The sequence below is a fragment of the Rhea americana genome, unplaced genomic scaffold, assembly GCF_003343005.1.
Source record: "Rhea americana isolate MKP2758 unplaced genomic scaffold, rheAme1 scaffold_189, whole genome shotgun sequence".
NCBI classification, from domain to species: Eukaryota; Metazoa; Chordata; class Aves; order Rheiformes; family Rheidae; genus Rhea; species Rhea americana.
The window spans coordinates 260,563-283,099 of record NW_028186027.1 but is presented as its reverse complement, the minus strand read 5'-3'; the positions used below and the strand labels follow the sequence as shown (position 1 = coordinate 283,099).

At 36.8% G+C, this 22,537-nt stretch overlaps 1 protein-coding gene across 16 annotated transcripts in view; it reads right to left on the bottom strand.

The window, feature by feature from the left end:
* TNS3 (tensin 3) overlaps positions 1-22,537 on the bottom strand; it is a 304,187-nt gene that overhangs the window by 90,729 nt on the left and 190,921 nt on the right. For 15 of the 16 annotated variants that reach the window (XM_085302207.1, XM_085302209.1, XM_085302203.1 and 12 more), the window contains 7 exons: positions 19,355-19,438; positions 15,958-16,070; positions 14,785-14,845; positions 14,581-14,656; positions 9,947-10,076; positions 8,887-8,952; positions 5,988-6,092 (listed from right to left, as the gene is read on the bottom strand). In XM_085302207.1, coding sequence (XP_085158333.1) covers positions 5,988-6,092; positions 8,887-8,952; positions 9,947-10,076; positions 14,581-14,656; positions 14,785-14,845; positions 15,958-16,070; positions 19,355-19,438 — 635 coding nt within the window. The remainder of the gene's footprint in view (positions 1-5,987; positions 6,093-8,886; positions 8,953-9,946; positions 10,077-14,580; positions 14,657-14,784; positions 14,846-15,957; positions 16,071-19,354; positions 19,439-22,537) is intronic. The other variant, XM_085302204.1, reaches the window with a different exon arrangement.

Sequence of the window (22,537 nt, the reverse complement as noted above, 5' to 3'; positions counted from 1 at the left end):
AAAAAAAATAAAAAAAAAGAGAGAGAGAGAACAAAAAACATATGGAATTTAGAGATTACAGACCGGAGCTATGTTAGTTAATCAGAGTCCTACAGCCACTTGTCTGAACCTGTGCTCAGTTCCCAATGTATGGATGTACAAAGGGAGCCAAGAGAATATTTAAGCAATGTATTTCATTACTTTCACAATCAATGCTATAGTAAAGGAGGGAGAGGGATAACAGAGTATATACTGCTGTACAACTAGAAATGAAATCTTGTAACCCTACGAACATTACTGGCATTCAGACTACACCAATCTCCATCAATTTATCTCCAACTCATTCTCTATATTTGGGTGAATTAATAACTAGAATTCTTTAAAAAAAATCCAAATAAGACCACACAAAACATTAAGAAATAAAAGACACAAGCTTCCTCAGAAAGAATTAATTAAGCAGGCACTCCAATATATTTTAGATACTGTTTCAAGCTGGTAGCATTTTATAAGGAAAATCCAGTAGCTGTATGTTTCTATTTTCATTGTCAAAAAGGAGTAGAGAAATTGTTGCAGGACATCTTCCCCTGACACACACACCCCCCTCTGTCTCCAAGTATTGCATCTAACTGGTGATTAAAAGCTGGAAATATCATTTATTCACTATTAATTTATTCTTTAGCTTCACTCACCAGAAATGACATCAAAACCTGCTGTTTTCATTAGTAGGCATTTGCATTCTCTTTCAGGCACCAAAGCCAACCAGTTTTGTCTCAGYCCTTGAGTGTTGCAATACTGAAGGGGCCCTCTGGGAAAACAAGTGTTTAAATACATGAGAGGGCACCTCCCCATTCAATAACTATTTACTTTGGGTTGAAAAGGCAGGGGGGAGTCAAGCATCTAATCACATGGCATGGGGTGCATACCGGAACATTGGCTATAGCCTATCTGGAGACACTTTTCAGATATTTTTCTTTATGAAAAGAAAAAAGGAGCTGGAGTTTACAAGCACTTGGCAATTTATGACTATTTAGTGTTGATTATAGGTATGATAGGCTAGAAAATTTGTTACTGAACACTCTCAAGAATTTGGATTCATTCTGTCCTACTCTATTTAGCTCAAATGAAAACATCCTTTTGCTTTCAAAGTTGTTTCTTTTCCAATAATCAAATACTGTTAGCAAGCAAAGTTACTCTGCTAGGAAATGAACAGCAAGATTTAAATGAGAAAGACGTGTAAGTTCCCGCGTTGTAAAAACTTGCGGAAAGTCTTCCTCTCGTCATTTTTAGCAATTTGTAATATATCCACATTCTTTTCTTTCCACAGATTGTAGATCTGGCAGTATAAAGAGTGCAGAGGGATCTAGCAGTTGCTAAAATAAATGAAATGTCTTAAATTGGCATACTGAACAAGAATCAAGTGCATTCCTGTAGCCAATCCACTGAATCCAGTCAAACCAAAACAAATACTATTTTGGCAAATTATAACCTTTGACGCTTAATAGCTTTATTAAAAAAAAAAAAAACTCAATAAACTATGTATAGCAAAAACAGTCATATACACTTCACAGTTGCGTGGACACAGCTGTGTCACCTTAAGACAGACTTGTTTATTTGTGGCTGATTCATTCTCTCTTCAGAATAATCATAACGTACTATCCCAACACTTAGAATAAAGCTGAAATAAACCAGCTGTACACAACACAAAAAGAAGAGAAGCAGTCATCTTTTCCTTCCAATTATTAATCTTCTCTATCAAAAAGGGCTTCTGCTCTTTGAAAACACATTTGGTTTTTATTTTAATACATTCAGTTTGAATAYATACAATTTCACAACACCTGGGAGCTCAGGCCTGTACCAGGATCCCCTATATATTCCATACAAACAGATATTTCCTACTGTTCCTATYCAAAAGGAGTCTTACATTTTCAGCAGACTGGAAGTATTTGTTTTAGCAATAGTATCTCTTGCCTACTATACCAAGTAATAATCCTCAAAATTATAATTCAGAGGTAATCTCCCCTCCCCAAAACTCAAAAATTCCAAGTCAAAATTTTTCCATTAACTCCCCTCCCTCTTCAGTTGGAGAAAAGCTTTTTTTCCAAAATTAATTGTCATCTGGAATGCTCTTGGGCTTTTTGTTGTTTTTTTATTTAAATATAAATATTTAAGTTCAATTGATAAAATATATTAAAAAAAATCTGCAAAGTGAGRAAGGAAATATTACTAGCTTCTTTCAACTTTCTGTTCCCATAGAAAATATTCCCTTTTAGCTTATCGTGAACCACCACTTTCCCACCCACTCCTAATGCCATAATTATAGACAATAATTGCTTTTACTAATCTTTAATATAGCAATAGATACTAGATCCATATTGGTTTAGCCCACCTCTTTGCTTCATACTACTCCCAAAACATCACCGTAGACAGTCCAAATCCTCAAAGTTCAGCTTAAATATAAAGAWGATGCATATGGCCTTAGCAATCAAAAGGAACAACAACAATGAACTGTGGATAAAAGTATGTGAACTGCAAAATTCATGTTATAGSGTCCTGACAAAACATGGTTATCAGCTGGAAAAGGGACACATTTCAATCTCTTGAAATAATAGAAAATATATTACTCATATGTGTCAACAGGTGGCCTATCTTTGTAGTCAACCTGCCGTTTTGCAGCATATGAGCAATCTTTTGTAAATCYGCACTACCGTCTATTGTATGGCAGTGCTGTCTTAAGGCTGAAAAATAAAACCGTGCTGAACAAGATCAAAAGTCATTTCTGTCCTTTCTTGCCCACAACATGCACAAAATTTTGAGTCTTAAGACTACCATGAGTCTTAAAATCGTAAAAAAAAAATAATGGTAACCATCATAGACGTTTACATGGTAGCACGAAGATCTTCTGATTCTTGTGGTTCCAAATATTGTATTCAACTGCAGGCTTTTAAATCAGCATAACAGATATCTCTGTGCAGATGTACCACTTGAGGAGAAGGAAATCTGATACAAACTCAGAAACTAATAAAAGCTTCCTTCTATTATGGAGGGTTCTTAATGCAATATACAACAGACATTTCCCAAGGCATCTGAAGAGAAACAGTATTTRTGAGAAGAAATTCAAATCACTTATTTTCTTCTCAATTATCAAAATTTCTATACTGCTTCAAATGAAGGACAAGGAAGTAAATCCCAGGGCGCAAATTCTCCACAGTCTGTCCTTACTCAATACAGCCATAAACAACTTTACCACTATCACCATCAAAGAGTCAAGATCATTTAAAAGGCATGGTTTCTTTCTGCAACATTGTATCATGCCAAAAAAATTGAGACACTCTGGGTACATTTTTCTTTTATCAAGTTCTTTCATCTTTTGTTCTTTTGGTAATGAGGCCAAATAGGTGTAGGATTTCAAAAGAGAGATGCTGCTTCTTGTTCATTTCTATTTTTCTATTTTAACCCATCATTTTGGAAACAGCCATTCCCCACACATACTTACAAAGCAAATCCATTTCACAAAGCTCTGCTGTAGCCTTCCCACCCATCTTGATCTGGAATTTTACAGGCATAGTTTTTTGAAATGAACAAAAAGCTGTATAACTAATACAGAAATCACCTATTGCACTCAATTATGCTATTCATCCTATTGAATTCCCTGTTGAAAACAACTGTGAAGACTAGTCCCCACACAARGCTAGGACTTGAGCTTATATAGAATAGACCTGAAACAGGCACTCTCTTCCGCAAGTCTCTTCCACATCTTAAGCATATCACTACTGTTACACAGCCTTCCAAGTTGTACCAAATCTTGTACTTAATCTTGTCTGAGGTATAGAAAAGATTGCATCTTCAAGGTTGTAGCCAGAGGCTTCAGGCTCAAAGCTTTTAGACACCGCTCACGTTTGGAGTAAAACTGGCATCTCCTCTTAGAGGTCTCCAACTTGTAGTGAAAACTAGGATTCAGTCTGCCTTTTTAATGCAAAAGCATTAGTTATTGAACCACTAAACAAAAGAGATGAGAAGTCTCTTCTAATATTTATAAATCCAAGGTAAAGAAGACCTAAGCAAATTATATTTACCTCAAAGAGCAGATTAAGTTTAGCTTTCTCTTGTGAACAGGTTTCAGCCTGAAGATAAAATCTAATTGACCCCCATGCATGTTCTTTAGCCTCTCCTGATCCTTTATCTAAGCTCTGTGGGCACAAATCCTCTGCCTGAAATATGCTTGTTTTGCACACTTGTGTTGCCTCTTAAATGTTTGCTTGAGAAGAAAACATCCGGATACACCTCATGCTTCTAGCMCATGTATTCTCTAGCAATGCTTCTGCTGTAGTGATTTCTCTAGACACACATAATAAGTGTTCTAATATCCAGAGAATCGTATTATATTTATAATGTATCTCAGGTAATTAAAAGCCTAATGTATGCACAAATTACTTCTCAAAAAAGGCTATTTTGTAGCACATGTAACTTCTGAACTTCAGGATGCCAAGTTAATTGCATTAGTGAATGGTCTGTGATCAAGCCTTCAAGATACGAGCAACATACAATTATGTAACTTCCCACAGTGTGCTGCCTGCAGATTTATCTCTGTTTTTAATTTCCTGTACTGATATAGCTACCTAAAATATATTATATGAGGAAGTGAAGGTCACACTTATCTATCCAATCAAACTTAGCAGTTAAAACTATTTATGACATTAACGCATTGCCTGTTCAGGGCTATGTTTACACATGTTATAGCTCTAAAAAACAAACAAAAAATCCCTTATCCATACCACTCAACAATAATGAAAAACCCACATATGGTCTGGAAACATCCTAAACAGAAATTGAGACATCTGTTTTAGCCAGAATTCAGTCTCTCTGATACTACTCCTTGTGAAGACCCCGCAAAGTCTCAATCAGCTGTAAAGCCCCTGTTGGCTCTCTATGGAGTGCTCTGTCTGCCCTGTGTACCAGCACCAAACCACTGTTCTCCTTTTACTCCCTATTTTCTCCTAGTTTGTTACCAGTTGGAGTCTGCAGTGGATAGYCACTATTATGAAGCACTCTTGTACAAGTGAGACTTAGGGGTAGGGATAGGAAAGAAGTCATCGTTGTCCCAAATTCCCAGGATGTCTCTGCTCCCAAAGGCCTCACCGCTGCAGCCATTAAATGGCCAACACTGATCCTAGATGATTATAAAAATAGATGGAAATTGACCCCRAAGAGTGGCTAATTGAGTATCTTAGTTGTATGTCTCATTTCATAACAGAAGAGTTATAAAAACCAGGACTTTGGCATCCATTCAGTACGTTCACTCATGTTTTTGCTTATAACAATGTCAAGTTTGTATGACATTGAGTGTGACATTCTGAGTCTTCACATGAAAAAATATCCATTAAAAGCACAACTGCCTTTTTCATCATTCACTTGAGCAAAGCATCATGAAAATAAGTACATTGGAGTCAGAACTGACAGCTGGTATTGGAGGCTTCAATCTTTGGCACGCATCAGCCAAAGYATAGAAAATAATTCAAGCAGTAAAAGGACAATTCAGAAGTACATACACTTATGAGGAGAAATATAAAAATATGCATGCCCTTTGTTGTTTGGTTATCTGAATTTACAGCCTAATGTACCTCCTGCAAAATTCCAGATAATATAGCAATTACTGCATTATACTGCAAAATTACTCATTCTGTTGCGCTTAAAGTTCCATACCAGAATTCAAACTAGAAACTTTAGAACAAAAACCCGTCTCAGCAAATTTACAAGTACCAATAAACCATATCAATCTGCTGTCTCTGGATCCAACTCAATGCATTAGCAAGAATCGCTCTTAAATAACCAGTACAGCTTTCTTTCCAATAGTCACTGGGGCTGAACAGGCAAAAGTGAACAGCTACTTAACTCCCATGTTAGTTTGAATGTCATACAGCTTTACAAACGAGCTCTCCTTCCTCCCATTCAAAGACTGTGACACAGTTGCTGAAAGCTCAGCCTTGGCCTCTTGTGATAAAATAACTCACCTTCCCCATCAGGGCTCATATTTTCATAGGAGTCCCAGCGTATCAGTGGATCTGAGGTATTGTAATCAACTATCACTCCATGGTCATTCTGAAGGTGTTCAGATCCTAAAAAATTAACATCTGTTTGAGACAAAAAGGTATCATGGCCATATTTGTGATGACATACACACATATGTGTGTGTGTGCTCCTGTGACAGAAGTTTGCTATCCCTACTGTAACACCATGTTCTGAAACGTAAGAAGAAACACTAGGGAAAGAAAGGTTATAAAGCAACTACAAAAGCTTAATTTACATTTTGTTATAGTACAAAGCAGCAAAGAATTTTATTGTGAGTATCTTGGCGATGCTGTCCTCTGAACTTCAGTCAGCCCCTTGCACAGATGATCTGCCCAGCTCCACAGCCAGGCAGACAACTTTGCCGAATGAAGCCACAAGTATTTGTAAAAAGACAGTAACAAAGGGATGATAAAATAAGATTTATTACAGGCTACCATTCTGATACCAGAGAACCATATCCCTAAAGAGCATAGGCTCCAAGTTGCCACTCCATTTTCCCTGTCAATTCCCTCGAAGTACCAACTGCGTTGTTTCATCCATTCTCTAACCTTCCAGTAGAGCCCAAGATTGGGCCATTTGTCTTGTGTATTTGGCTGCACAGAAGTACACTCTGCCAAATATACCYGGAGTTTACAGCAGCAACACATATTTTTCTGCCCTTAACAAGGCAGAAGATAATGTTCAGCTTTTAAATGTACATCACAAGGAATTTAGGTGTGGTCCAGTGATTCAAAAGCAAAGTATGAACATCAAGAACTCATGACCTTGGACTTGGCTTTGACACTGATCTGATACAAATACACAGTATAGATCAAATCAGCTTTCTGCCTCTGTTCCTCCATCTAGAACGGAGGGGGGGGGGAACAAAAAAGGAAAATACACCACGACTTAGTTACCAATTCTTCATCAGTGTCTTGAATAGTAGGTCCTATTGCAAACCGGACTAAAGAAGTGCAGTGCTGTGCTTTTTTACTGCACTACTGTGTGGTGCATATGCTGTGATTAGTGCTCCTTTCAAAACACAGATAATTAAAACCAGAAGGACAAGGTATGGCCCCAAACCTTTGTGTGCAGACATAAAGAAGCCATCTGTACAGAGTCTGTATGATCATATTTATCACAACGCACATTTAGGAGGTTTGCTACCTCAGTATTTAGGTGCCTAATGTTCCTGGCAAGTGCACCCTTACAAGCTGTATCCCAGTAGGTTATTTTCTAGAATACCATGCCCATTTTTGTGCTACGCAATACACATGAGGCATTATTAAACTGCAGCCTGTTCAGCAGAGGGCCACCAGGATGGTCGGGGCTGGAGCACTTCCCCTGGGAAAAGAGGCTGAGGGACCAGGGCTTGTTCAGCCATGGGAAGGAGAAGCTTGGGGGGAACCTGACAGCAGCCCTCCAGGGCATACAGGGAGGTTATCGAGGAGACAGGGCCAGGCTCTTTACTGGGGTGCAAGGTGGGAGGACAAGGAAGAGCAGGCATAAATTGAAGTGAGAGAYTTAGACTCAATACAAGGAAGACTACTTCCACTGCAAAGACTGTGAGACTGCCCAACTAAGTCGTGCTGTCTCGTTCCTTGAGGTATTCCAGACCTGACTGGACAAAGTCCTGGGCAACCTGGCCCCATGTCACGGCTGCTGCCGATTTGACCAGGAGGATGGATTACAGACCTGCAGTCTACCCTAACCTCAATAATTCTAGGATATAATTATGTAGAAATTGTAAATAAATATTTCATGGTGAGCTCTTCTTCCCAGCCTGTTAACCACTTAGACAGAAATCGAATACTAATTTCCAGCCAGTGGGAACCTTACTTCCACCTCCTTAGAGCTCACTAAAAACACAAATTTGATTTTCCCTCTAGGGACAGGGGACTTGAACAAATTTTGATCCTTTTTCAGACATGCCAGCTGGGCTCTCTTCAAGCATAATATRGGATTTACCATCCAGGAAGTGTTTAGATGAAGCTGGTGAAATTTATTTATAATGTTATTTTTTCTTATATGGCTTTCCAACAGGCTAAGTGAAATCTTTGTACTCAGCTGGACAAAAACCAACTTCTTACTGGCTGCTACTACAAGTCTCTCAGTAATCCAACTTTTGAAAGAGATTGAAGAAGAAAATATGCAATTCTCAGGACACCTAATGGGATTATGTATGAGACACAGACTGTTCAGAATATTTGTTTTTCATTCAGTCTAGGGCAGAACCTATACTTACACTACACAATAAATAAAAACAAAACCCTTAACAGAATCAAACTGCAATATAAAGCATGACTTAAGTCTTTCCTGTTGCAGTCAGTAACTGTCTATGATCATATATCAGAACAGAATATATTCTGGAGGTATACAGGATATATTCTATAAATTGGATTCAGAGTAGACTAGAACCGTTTTTCTTCATGGTAAACTGAAGACAGCCCAACTTCACTACTTAATCAAACTTGATCACTTATGACAACAGCCAAAAAAAAATGTATAGAATGGACTGCTGCTGCCATGTATGCTTAATTAAGCAAGCTAGTTTTAATACATCATGTTCCCTAGAGATATGTAAGTGGTCTCTAGTGGCGGTCAGCCCCCTAGAGATATGTAAGTGGTCTCTAGTGGTGGTCAGCCATCGTTCTGGTATACTTTTTAAAATGTTGTATCATTCACGCTGACGTAAATGCAGAGGCTTCATTAAACTCTTCACACTTAAATCAGTAACTATATTACATACTTTAGCACTGAATTAATTTCTAGATTTTCTAAGAGACCAAATTATTTTTTTAAAATATACATTTCAATGTAGTCTCTTCCAAAATATATATATTTTTTATACTAGATACTCACCTTGAATTTTCTCTGGGGTTCCTGAAAACACTAGTTCTACCTTCCCATAATCAGGGAAACGGTCATCTGAAAATAAAGGATAATATTTCAGCAAGCTATTTCCCACAGAAACACTTGGAAGGCATTCAGAAATCAAGATTTTCTATTGCTATTAATGCATGTACTTTTGTCACACTTCTAGAAGAAAATTGCTAGATTTGACGTGAAAAGAACAGCCACATTCTCTAAAAAGACCACATAAGTGTAAGTTGAAATTTTGTTTGCTTCTAAGAACAGTCAAAAACTGAGAAGAAAAATGGGACCCTCCTGAGCCTTCATTAGGGGATTAGCTGTGCTGTCTGCGGCTGTTCAAGGAAACATACCTGGCAGCAAGCTATACGTGTTCACTATATTAGCTAAATTGCAATATTTGACCAAAAAGCTTTTGCATAGGTACACAYTGCATGAAAATATACTCAGTTTTAGTTTGTTAGTAACATAAGGTAAGTAAGATACAATCCTACATGTAAATATTAAAAAAATTAAAGAAACCCTTTGGAAAGTAGAGACTAGCACAATACAGATTTTCAAATATGTCCAAAAACTTTGCCTCCATTTCTAGGCATCCATTCTGAGGCAAATTAAGAGAGTTCCATACTCAGAGAAACCTAGTATCAGACTTTGCCACTGTTTCCATCAGTCAAAAAGGGATGCTCTTAGCTCATCTTATTTCCTCCAGTAGTGACTAAGAGTCATCACTTTAAAGAACTATTTGCTGTTTTTACAAATATTTGAAGCTGAGGTAAGGGCTACGTACGAATATCTGATTTATTTTTAGCAGTTAACTCATACAAAGATCTTTAGCCTTCATTAGGGGTTTAGCTATGCTGCAGTGTTATGAGATTACGAGCATACAATAGTCTCCTTTCTCCTAAAGATTGGAATTGGAACTGAAAAATAAAATACGTAGAAAAGCCCTTTGAAAGCAGACATGTACCGTATTAATTTTAACAACTTCGTGCACAGACATATGCATCCACCCCTGTTCACACTGACACAGCGAACCACAGAAGACAAGTACCTTTGTTGGCATTATCTAAGTCCTCTTTGCCAAACACCAGGCCATGTCCTTGAATAGCTCCAGTGTGAAACTGAAGACGAAAAACCACATCCCGAGTAGCTGACCGATATTTTTTGTGATAACACTTTAGCTAAATAAAATAAAATGAAGAAAAGGAAAACATGTCAGTTAGCAATTTCCAAAAATTTTCAAAAACTGGTGTGCATGTTGTCCGAATTAGTGTCCAAACAAACCAACCACAGTGCAGTTCACTGCAGACACCACTGATGTTGTAACAAGCAGGACATGGGTTGCTCAATTCTTTTAAAATTATACAGGCCCAAGGCAAGTTTGAGTTTTGGATGTGTAAAAATAATAATTACTACTTTCATCACCATCAGTCACCAATCAGTAGATGATGATTCAGAATCATAACATGTGTCATTACAATGTTGGAATGCAGACTTATATCAGTACTTTTTCATGGCACCAAACCAACACAAAGCTAACATTTCATCCATTTCAAAACATTCATTTCAAAATAACTAAAGCACATGTAAAGCAGCCTTCTTAGAAGACTTGCAAACTGATTACATCCATTTTAGGACTTTTTTGAAAACCTCCTCTGCCACGACAAACCTGATAGGATCTTCTTTTATGTTATGGAGGGAATTTGGTGGTAGTTTCGCCACTTAGCATAGAAGAACACAAAAGCATCAAAAATAACCTCTAGTATGAATTTCAGTGACTAAACATGAACATAACACAAATATTCTCTAACATCGCTTTCCTTTAGACTAGTTCTGTATACTTTTTACCCACCAGTTCTTTGGGGAGTCCAGTGCAATATGAGACCACTCAGCATTCTTATAAGAATATATAAAAATTTTGGTGATCTTAGTTATAGGACTGAAAAAAAGCTCAAGATCTAATGATAAAGTAATATTAATGACATGCATTAAAGAGATAACAAAAATCTTCCTTTTTTAAAGCCAGACTAAGAAAAGTGTCTCTAAACAGAAGCTAATGAATAACTGAAGAGCAAATAGATATTTAAGCAAAAGGGAGGTGAAGTAATAGAAGAAAGGTGTAGGGGTTTCGGACGGACACTGTAGAAAGTCAAGGTAAAACATGGTTACTTAGTTCTCACTGTATTTTGAAAATATAATCTAAATTTTTGCTCTRTATTATCCTCCATTACAGTAAGCCCACAATGGTTTTAATTCTCAAAGTGCATCAGCACTGACTACACTCTTGGCACACAATACAACTTGTGATCTATCTCAGCCCATATACTCAGTGCATTGAGCAACATCAAAACCCCACCATGCTTGGGTTTGACCATCAGGTGTCCTGGGTGAACTACAAGGCCCATCCCACCCCTTGTCTTTCTTCAATCTGAAGTATCATGCTCTTCCCAAGATGAAAAATGGAGATAACAGACTTGGAAGAATTATTTGACTTGATAGTGCATTCTTTTTGTATTATTCATGTTGTCGTAGGCATCTGTCTCTTCAACAGCAGCCCAAGGGGCCATCCCACAAAAAAGCTTAAACTTCACTCCTGCCTCCACCTCCCATTTAAGAGGTTAGTCACCCACCTGAGAAAGGACTTCTCCAAAAACTCTCATTCTACCTGGAAAGTGGGAGAGGACCAGGAAGAGCAACATACATGGACCAGAAAAGAYGCACTGCTTTGAACTGTGAGTTTCATCTGGACGGTTCAAACTTGTTTAAAAACCAACCCATATTAACTAGCCTTTAGCATTTAYTGAGGGATACGCATTCACAGTTCAATTCAGACATCTCTGAATGAATGGAGAATTAAGACAATATAACAGACTTGATTCCTCCCTTCAACTACACTGATCTGCTATCATCTGATTCTCATACAGTCGCTTCCAATCTACACCGAACACAAGAAGAACGTAAAACTGATTAAGTATCCACTCCAACATGACAAAGACTAAACAGATACATGCAGGTGAACAGTCATAGATACACATATATTCCTGTTATGCCTCTGTCAACTCAGTCATTCTTCTTAAACTGCTCTGCTTTACAAAGCAAAAAGCCTCAAAAGATAATCATGTTGTATCAGATGCCAAACCTCAAGAGAGTCTGAATTCAAATTATTACTCCTAAAAGCAAACAATAATCTTAAAYTTTAAAAATAATTTTCAGTACCTCCCCCCCACACACACACAAAAAAAAGTTTAATTCTGGCAATATAAGGCAGGAAAATCAATTAGAATGCTTGTGTTCACAAATACATAACCTGCCATTCTTTGCTATACCCAAAATTTTTATGTAAAGGCAAAATACTGTCAAGGAGGATGGAYATTTGCCAAAGGAATGAGTTTAAGCTTGGCCAGAAATGAAAAATGGTCAAAAAATTGGCAATAAGAGCTGCTGATGAACTAACCTTCTCCAAAATTTATAATCAGCCCACAAATAACTGTTTTCATCCTATTCAATTACATTCTATGAGCAAAGAGAGACTTGAAGAGACTGAAGAGCTTCTTCAAGGTTCTATAACCTCCTCCAGAATTTTGTGTCAAAGTGTTATGTTTCTTATTTTAAAGAACCACATTGTTTTTATATGGGTGTCTTGCATGAGAGTTATTGAAGATACAGAAGGCTGAATAACTACTGTAAAACACATTATAACCTCCAGCTTGTAAGACTTCTGGCTTTGTACAGATGCAGGACTTACTCAGGACCTACTATCTTTCACATAATATTTATAAAAAATGCTACATCTGGCATAGTTCAGAGAACTACGCAACTATCAGAGTGYTTCTTTCTACTTCCAATTCAAAGTAATAGCTTTCAAGAATTTAACTCAGAATATCCTAAAATACTTGTTTATATGGTATTGTAATTGTTTATGAAAATCTGTCCCTCTTACCAACCATTCACTGTACATCTGTACCTAAGACACTGAAAACATCTTTTAGCACTCAGTGTACTTAATGAGCTTTTCCACAGAGCCTAAGTTTAGCTTTCAATTCTAACCCCATTGCCTTCTGATACTATATGAAGAGTAATGCAAGCCCCCGTAATACACTGGGGAATACCTATAGGCATTTACAGATGTTTGTGTAGCTTTTCAACTGCTGTGGCTGTGCTGCATCACATGTTATTTACATTGTCTTAAGGAATTCTGTAAGCCCAAGGCAAGTGAGTAGCGTCAAAATGATAAATAATACGCCTGATTCTCTCCAAGACTTCTTCAGAAATACAATTGTAGAAAATGACTGCAAGAAACAAAGGCAACAAGTCAGGGATTACAAAGATCTCCGTTTTTTWAAAATCCTTGCATTTCAAACTATTAAATCCTATGGAGCTAGGGGAGTGGAGACTAGAGACTTTTGTTTTTCCTAAAACCACTGATGGCTATGCTTAGGCATAGCTAAAAAAGAGCATTCATAACTGAAGTCTTTCTTTAGAAAACACTACTGTATTAAAAAAGATTTTGGCTTATTCAGAAAACGTTCCACAGTAATAATATGGGACCAAAGAAGTTGGCCTATTTTTAAATGATACAAAAACCTACTAACGGAGAGCTTTACTGAAAAGCTATGTGCACCTTTTTTTCTTTTAAAATAAGTATTTGAGGGATACCAAGTTTGCCTCAGATTAATTTCTTTTATAATCTACTCAAGTTGCTTAGGCATCAACAACCCCTCTGATGAGTAATAATACTCTCAAATCTGAAACTGCCCCAAACCTCTAGAGTATTCCAGATGATTTATAGCAGCCTGTTTAGAAACATTACTCTTTCTCCATTTTTTCAGTGAAAGAAAAAAAAAGAACAGCAAAGTACTGAACTGAATTGGGAAGAGGAGGAGGAAAGGGTGCAGAGAAAAAAGAAGGTAATAAAAAAGGTGAATTAACAAAGAAAAAAAAAAGCATCTGAAACCAAGAACACTCTTACTGAGATTCAACATTCTTCAATCAAAAAGTAAACAAAAAAGCATTCTGAAACCTATTAACAATATATACAGAAATACTCTTTCCGATAACACGTCCCTCATTCATTCTACTTGTTCTTCTGTTTTCTTAGTCTAACCAATTGAAAGACATACCAACTATCTTTCTTTACTTTCTCCTTGCATAACTGCAAATGACAAATGAGAGAAAGTAGAGAGATTTAAAATGATAGTGGTGAAAGTTACACAAGGTATGTTGTACATACAGATTGCTTTCTGGAAACTGCAGGTGCCAGAATCAGGAAGCTTTCATCTGATAGCATCTTTTTGAGTCTCAAAATAATATAGAAGTGATCAGCATATAGTTTTATGATTGTGAATCTTGCCTGCCAAGTTACAGGGCAAGGGTATTTCAATTTTGTGTTATAAATCCTCCCAAGGCAATTTTTATAAAGAAAATAGCAATAAAGGCATAACTGCATTTGGTGATGCTATGAAATGGGAATGCTGATAGCAAATTTTGGCTCCTTAAAACCTTCTAGTTTGAGGGTAATTTTAATTCATAGAAAAACCAGATGGATGATTCAATTCTTTTAATAACCTATTCGTTAGTACGTCTGCARCGGTTTTCTCAATTTATTTTTACAAGAATGAAAAGTAGAATAGAGACTATAATCTAAAAGGAGCAATACTAGATTTTCATTCCATACAATTAACTTACCATAATATCTCCTTTCAAAAGCTGGGCTGGCTCTAGAGCAATGCAGATGCGGCTTTGATTTTCTGGCCCTACACTACTTAACAGGAGAGAAAAGAAAAATAAAATATATGGCTTAAAGAAACAACAAGAAAACAGATGAAGCAATTCTGCAATTGTGAGAATTAAAAATTGGATTCACATATAAAGAAAATGGCTAAGACTTACTATATTCCAGACGTATAAACTGGTTGCATAGCCTGGTATAACTTCAGAAAAGGCCGACAAACTGAAAAGAAGTTAACACAATTTCTGTTGTGTTTTTGTAATTATTTTCCTTTTTCTTAACATTATTATTAGGAAATTTCATGCACATCCAGATTGAGCAAAGCAGCATATAGGTGGCACAATGTTGACTGTCAAAACATCCTTCCAARGGAAATCAACTTTGGCAGATTCATTTCCCCCCAAAATAGTTTTTGATAATATTTTATAAAATAAAGTCAAGTTTTCCCTGCTCTCTAGGTTAGTTCTGAATTGGAGAAGGGGAGGATTTTAAAAGATATCATAAGAAAGAGGGAACACTTTGCTCCTTACTAAATGTCTTTTTTCCTTCCCATTTTTCTACAGGAAAACAAAATGAATAAGGGAAGGAAGAGAACAACCAAAAAATAATTTAAAGAAAGCATTTTTGAAAATTAAATGAAAACCTTGTTCCACAGTTTTATTTCAAAACTAGAATCTACCTTAAATCTCTGACTTTAATAAATAACATTTTGTCTTTACTGAAATAGTTATTTAAAAAATAACACAGCCTAAACAATGACGACAATGGAGCATTGTAGATTCAGAGGACATTTCAAAAGACATGTATTAGGTAACTCTTGGGTGATAAAGGGAAGGTGCTGCACTACTTGACTGTGCGATAAAGCTCTAGAGTACCACTTGGTTTAGTATTCTAATTTTAACACTACCAATTACWGTAGGCCACCTTAGAAGTCCACCATATCTGAATAGTTTTTCTACAGGGAAAAAAAAGTCATCTCAGAAAAGGAAGATGACTTGAACAGAAAGAAGCTTGCCCAGGAAACATGAGCAGGTTTCTCAGGTGTCTTCCAGGAACTGGGAGCACAACAGTTCAGAAGCAAGGCAGACTGCTCTAGCATCATCTCTGCATTCAACAGAGGAGGAAAATTTTGCTCCACTTTCACTCGCATGGCCTACACATTCGTTTTTACTGTTAGGGTATTTCCTTTCTCCCTGTTCTTTTATTGGGAACATTTAGACTGATACCAGGAAGCCTCAACTCTGACTTTGAGATTCAGGCACAATTTCTGGAAAGCTCCAAAGTGAAACAAGACTTTGAGCCTGTGCTTGAATATGAAAAATTAGGTAATTTACCTCCTCCAGCATCAAAGCTCGGGATGCCGTGAAGGATAACATAGTGCAGGAAAAGCGGGGTTGTATTCATTTTCACAGATCCAGATAGAAGGCCACTTAGAAATTGCACATATCTAGAAACACAAAATTTGTCCAAATTAAATACAGAAATGTAATTTTATGAAGGAAACCATTTTTGCCCATAAGTACTTCTATACCATGGATCATGAATAGCATTTTGTCATTAKATGTAACTCCAAAAGAATAATTGTCATAAAAACAGCATGAAAAGATGCTTTAATTTAACAGACTCTAAAATCTATGACTATTATATTACTATTGCAGAGGTCTTTATTTTTGACATCACTATTCTAAATAAGAAAGGTAATTCACAGAGAGCTTGTAAAGCCCCATACACATTTCTAGTCACCACTGAGGGTCTAAACTGGCTTACACAATAGCATGAAATGGGTGCCACTCCACTTACAGCGAAGCACACTTCATGAAAACAAGAGCAACAAGTGCCCTTGTCAGAAATCTTAGCATAAAAGCCACTGTAGGCAAATAACATCCTTATACTCTGAAGTGGTTTCTTTCAGTGCTGCACAAAGGAAAAATGCCACAGCAATGTGAAGATCTTTGTATTGCAGCTATTTAGTAACTGCTTTGGTCATAAGCTCACAAGCAAGTACATGCAAGTGAACAACACTGTAGTGTTAAACAAAAAAAAGAAAAGAAAAGAAAAGAAAAGAAAAAGCCTCTTATCTCCTTAAATAACCAAGTGAAAACAGCCTCCTTTCATTTTTCTACTGTTTTTGAGTCCATTTTTCTTCCATGCCCATGACATAACCTTCATTAAACTTCACTCTCAGGAATGTACCAAAAAATAAATCACCTCCCTTTCCCCCTTTACACACAAATCTCACTAACCCATTCCTTACTGCTGACTCCTGGTAACACCACAATTAAAGATATTCTGCTCAGCTGTGACAGCTCTATTACCCTAGAATGGGTATTGTGCTTTTGAAGAGGTTTCTTTCATATATAGCTAGCAAAGTTGCTTTATTTTGAAATGTTAGAAGTCTCTAACATTTGCTCTTTGTTTTACTCCTTCGGTCTTTCTGAGAATGTTTGAGAACGCAGCAAAAGCACCAATTTAAAAATTGCTACACCTGCATAACAGCAAACATTGTGGTAAAACATCGCATTAGCTATCAGTCAGTCTGAACAGTCTCTCCTTAATTCCACGTGTTTTTAATTATTTCAAAAACTCATTTGAMTTCTTGAACCTGATTTCTCCCGATAGTGTATTTAAGATGCTTACAGGCAACATACTTATTTTTGAGAGGTGTGTTCAATTAAACTGAAAGATTTATAGAAGTTTTAGATATGAAGGCTCCACATTTGCACTTATTCAGAGAAACCTTCAACTGAAATATCTGAGAATACTGACTAAGTATTTCCAGAATGGATTCAAAGTAGGAGTTCTGAAGTCTATAGCATCTCACTAGCAGTGAGGAAAAAAGGAAAATGCTGCTTTCAGGACTGATGCATATAATGGCCACAATTTAATTTTTGAGGACAAAATTTAGYGAAAAAAGTTGCAAAACACAATAATGGTGCATTTCATAGATTTATCTAAATTATACCTATTTATACATCAATTGGATTTTAACAAGGATGTGATCGTTTTATTACACAGCAACAGCTTCAGGGGAAAAGCACATTAAAAAGGTGATTCAGGCYATTAGTTGACCAACTTGGAGTCAGAAATGATTATAGAAATAGCCAGGAATATTACAGAGTTGGTTTTATCTTTCTCTGCAACAGGATTACTAGCCACTCCCTGAAGCTAAGGTTAGGCTTGGAAGGAAAACAGTTTTRACAYRTTTTGAAGTSCATCCTCTTTTCTCATGGGKAGAGAAACTCCCAAGCACATGCCTGTGTATGTGCTTGAAAGATGGTCATCTCAAGTTCAGTAYTGCTGAGCAAAGACACTAACTTCATCCATCCGGAAATGAATCAAGTCCCTCTTGGAGATCCTAGAGGAACTAACCAAATCKCCTGGAAGAGGATGCCAAACCAAGATAGCACCCTTTACACCTACTTTATCTCTAGCTGTAGGGCTCACATACAGTTCCCTAAGTCAGCAGCTACCGAAGCTTCCTGTCAACACTGTTGTAAAAATCGCCGCGAGACACAGGTCACAGAATGCAGTGAGAATCCTTCCTTAGCTCCATGGAAATGTGCCTGCTGCAGCATTCATTTCAAAACAGAACCAATGCACAAGGCTTCTTCCTTGTGCATTGGATAATGATAAGGAACATTAAGACCATCTCTTCCCTTTTGCTCCCACAGTTCATACCTCTGTATCTGGCAGGCATCACATTCAAATCCTGTTTTATTAAAATACAAAGTGCATATTTGCAGGCATAAAACTGAAAGAATAATGGGGTCAGTGAACTTCTATTTATGAGAAGTTTATTTAAAGTCTAATGGGATACTGTGTTATTATTTCTCACATGAAAAACAGCTGTGCAGGTCACCAAATGGGTTCAAAAGGCAATGGGAAAGCTTTTCTTATTGAGACATGAACAGAACCAAATGCTATACACACATTACTACTACATATTTTTCTAGTTTAATTACTAGCAAAGCCTTATCCTTTAAACAACTTCTTAAAAAAAACCTAATGTATACGTGCTGATTAAATCCAAATCCATATCACTAAATTAAACCTAATGGATATTTTACGTTTCCAAGATTCAGTTATATCACAATCAGTTGTCTGATGGATATCAAAAAACTGTTCCCCTCTTTTGGTACTGAATCCTTCATTACCTCACTTCAGAGTCAGGTAACTAGCCTACTCTAGAACTATTCACTTTCAAACTACTTGGTTGAAGTCATAACTCAACCTCAATCATGCAGACAGACTGAAGAGACAGACAGAATACATAATACGTACTTTGACAAATATTAACTAGCATGAACRTGGGACGGCTGCATAATCTGTAGATCCTCCAAACAAGTGATAATAAGATCTTTATTACACACTAATTAACATGCATTCCATACGCAACATTTATGCTACAGAAAAATGAGCTTATTATCATCTTGGAGCAATTAAGAAATGGATTGTGACATCTCCTTTTCCTAAGAAAGAATGCAGCAAGAATGCATGCAAACAACAGGGTGGTACAAAAGGTCTCATCTGTGCTAGGCTTACGTGCAAGAAGTGAGGCAGAGATCTGATCAATCAAGGAAGATAAATATAAGACAAAGTGCGGAGARTTCAGAAATCACTGGAGGATCTAGAGGAAACAGCCTTCACACAGCAGGGGAGAGAATAAGAAATGGGGCAGGAGATATCTGACATTTCTTATTGGTTGGTATGAATTAGAAATAAATTGAATACCTTTTTTGGGATGGCTGCATTAAAGCTGAAACTTTATCATCAAAGAATTTCTTCATAGCAAATCTGTCTAGAGCCTGATCAGCACTGTCAAAACAGAGATGCAGATACCATGTTATTCCAGCTTGGGGTTATCTTGGAAATTCAGCAGGTTACAACTTGAAATATGCCAACAAATACTAGGAGAGGGGAAAGGGAGGAGAAAAAAAGAAGAAAACAGTACCTAATAACTAGGAACCCCAGCACTTACAGGTCAGACAGGAACRTTTTTTCCAGTGACACCTTCTCATTCCATACCTTAAGGCAGTTTCCTTCCTGAGGCAAAGCACCTACTCCCTTAGTCAATTATTTGCATTGTACATTCCCAAYATGAGTATGTTAAAGTTACAATGTAATAAATTTTAGCAAAGCCAAAGTGGCCCAGGCTGTAAAAGATGATTACTTGGCATCATTTGCTTAGAGTGTCATTTGGGGAGGTTTTCTCTGTGAAATGCACATTTATTCTCCTTTTAAACAAGCAGCAGCAACATTACAGGGATGAAAGCCATCTCCTAGCTCTGGTTCTGGTACATTACATGAGGTGCAGAGGGTGCAGGGGAGAGGATCATTTAAGCAGTCAAGCAATTTCTTCAATCTTTGTTTCCTGTGCCCTGAGCCACCAAGGGAGAGCCTGCTTTAAATAAAAATATTGATCTTTGGAAAAAGAAAAAAAAAAAAGAAATGCTTTGTGTCAGGCAATCGTGAGCTCCTCAAATGTAGAATTAAAGAGCAACTTATTCAGCAAAATACTTCCATTCTCTATTCAGAATGCAAATAGCTCTGATGTGGATCTTCTCTATCTGGGTAAAGGAAGGCAAGAGGGTACAGGAAAAAAAAAAAAAAAAAAAAAAAAAACGGAAGTGCCAAAAATCTGTGAGAATGCTCATAATTATACAACCCTAGAAACACACTATGCTGACTCTGCTATATTTACACTAGATTAAAAAAAATGAAAACAGGTGTTTATTAACAGATATAATTGCTAATATTAATTAGCATCAGGACATAAAACAAGTAGAAAGTCCAAAATAACTAGACTCTCTGGAATTTCAAGTTTTAAATTCTAGGCTTAGTTCCATCTAAAGGAGTCCTAAGGAAAAAAAATGCATACACATATCAGGCTAAAAATTGAATTTATATCCTTTTCAAAAATCGATCATAAGYTATTGATTGTCTTGACAGGGTATTGGATCAGACTGTAAAGTTACGCTTTTCTTCATGGAGGTTAAAGATTCCATAGTATGTGATCAGAACAGCTTTCTCCCCAAAACTCACTTTACACTATCTCTATGTTTGTKTAACAATCCATCCGCTGCAACTGATCTCATTGGTATCCTCTTGGTGAGGAACTTTTGTAATATTTAAGGGAGACACAGTTTACCTCAAAATGACATTCATGAGTATTGTCAGTCCTATGCCATCATTCTGAAAGAGGAGCTTATTCCTTCACACATGGCCTAGAAAATGCCAGAACCTTTTATATGTACATACATATGTAGTTGTATGCAGTACAAAAGTACAATGCCAATAACGATGGTACCAGCACAAAAGAAATCTGGTAACTGATGTGTTATGCATGTAGCATGACATGTTGCAGGAAAAATAAGACATTAAMTTTTACAAATGCACACATACACAGCACTAATTTAAGTCTAAAAAATTAAAAAATAAAAACAGCAGTAACAGAACATTTGACATGTAATAGATCAAGTACAGAACATCTTACACTTCAGTAAAGATTGCCTCTATCTTTCCATTGCTTTATAAAAACAGTTTAAAATAGCTGAAATTCTAATTCTGACATAGTAATATCCAAAATGACCTATKTGGAGAAATCTGCCCTTCCCAGGTCTCTTAACTGGTGACTGATGTGTCATTTCTTCAGATGATTCCTGAATGTTTAACAATATTCTTCCTGTCTGTACCTAAATATTTTGTGACCATATGCACCCATACAAAGTAAATTTGTATGCACRTACTATTTCACTGTGTAGGTATTATATAGATGCTATAGAATAATAAGCTGTAGGATAAAAACTAYTGTCCTACAGCTTTTCAAATGCTTATTAACTGATGTGACATAATCTCAATGTGTTGCATCACATATCTTCACCCACACTATCACGCAAAATTTAACCATCCCACTCTTAACTGAATTGGCCAAAGATTTTTGGTTCTTTACTTGTTAGAACAAAGTTTAATAATCATTACAAAAAGCCTGGTTTGCCCTAGTTAAATCTGGCTGCACATTAGTCTTTCCTACATAAGAAAATCAGATATTTATGACACAAAACCCCAAAGCAAGGCAACTATACATGTTACTTGCAGCTATGAAGACCTCATTTTTCCATATACAAATATGTTTTTTAAGAAAACCAGGAACAGTATTTCCTCCATGTTTAGGATACATTTCATAACTGTTGCCTGGCATAACACCTAAAACATAAGTTTTACTACTTAACATTGAGCTATCACCAATATCAACAGCATTAACTTGAAGCAAAAAAGAGCAGCAGCTTTTATTAAATTTGTAAATGTAAACATTAAGAAATCTCACACAACATTGAGGCACATGCAGCCTTTACATCATCAGGCTTTGTTTCCAAGACCAGACACTGATATGTGCATGGGGGCAAGTGGAAACTCTGTAGTACAAAGGATCCTCAAACCCTTGTCTCTGAGCAGGGCAGCCAGCACCCTCAGCAGCAGAATCTGCAGTAGGTCCTGCTGCATACCATTTTGAAAAGTCTTGATAACCATAATGATATACAAATCCTACTCAGGAAATGCTTTTTTTCCTTAAGTTGCCATCAACATAGAGGAAAGTTAAGTTTTGGATAGGAGTTACCAGATAACCAGCAACTTAAATGAAGGTTTCTGTGCTCATCCCTTGCAACTCTAGTTGGAGAAATCCTGAATTTATTTTGGGTAAAGATAGCATCTTTCAAYGCTGGGCACTACACCACTGTGTCAGATGTTATTCTGTTACGACATTACTAAAACCWGCTTACAGCAAGGTACCGCCTTTAAAGGCTGATACACAGGAGATCACAACATAGTACTGCAATATTGCCACTTAACAGATCTTTTGTTCATAATTCTTCTCAACAAAACACTAACATAAAATAGTGGCAATCATTGGCCCAG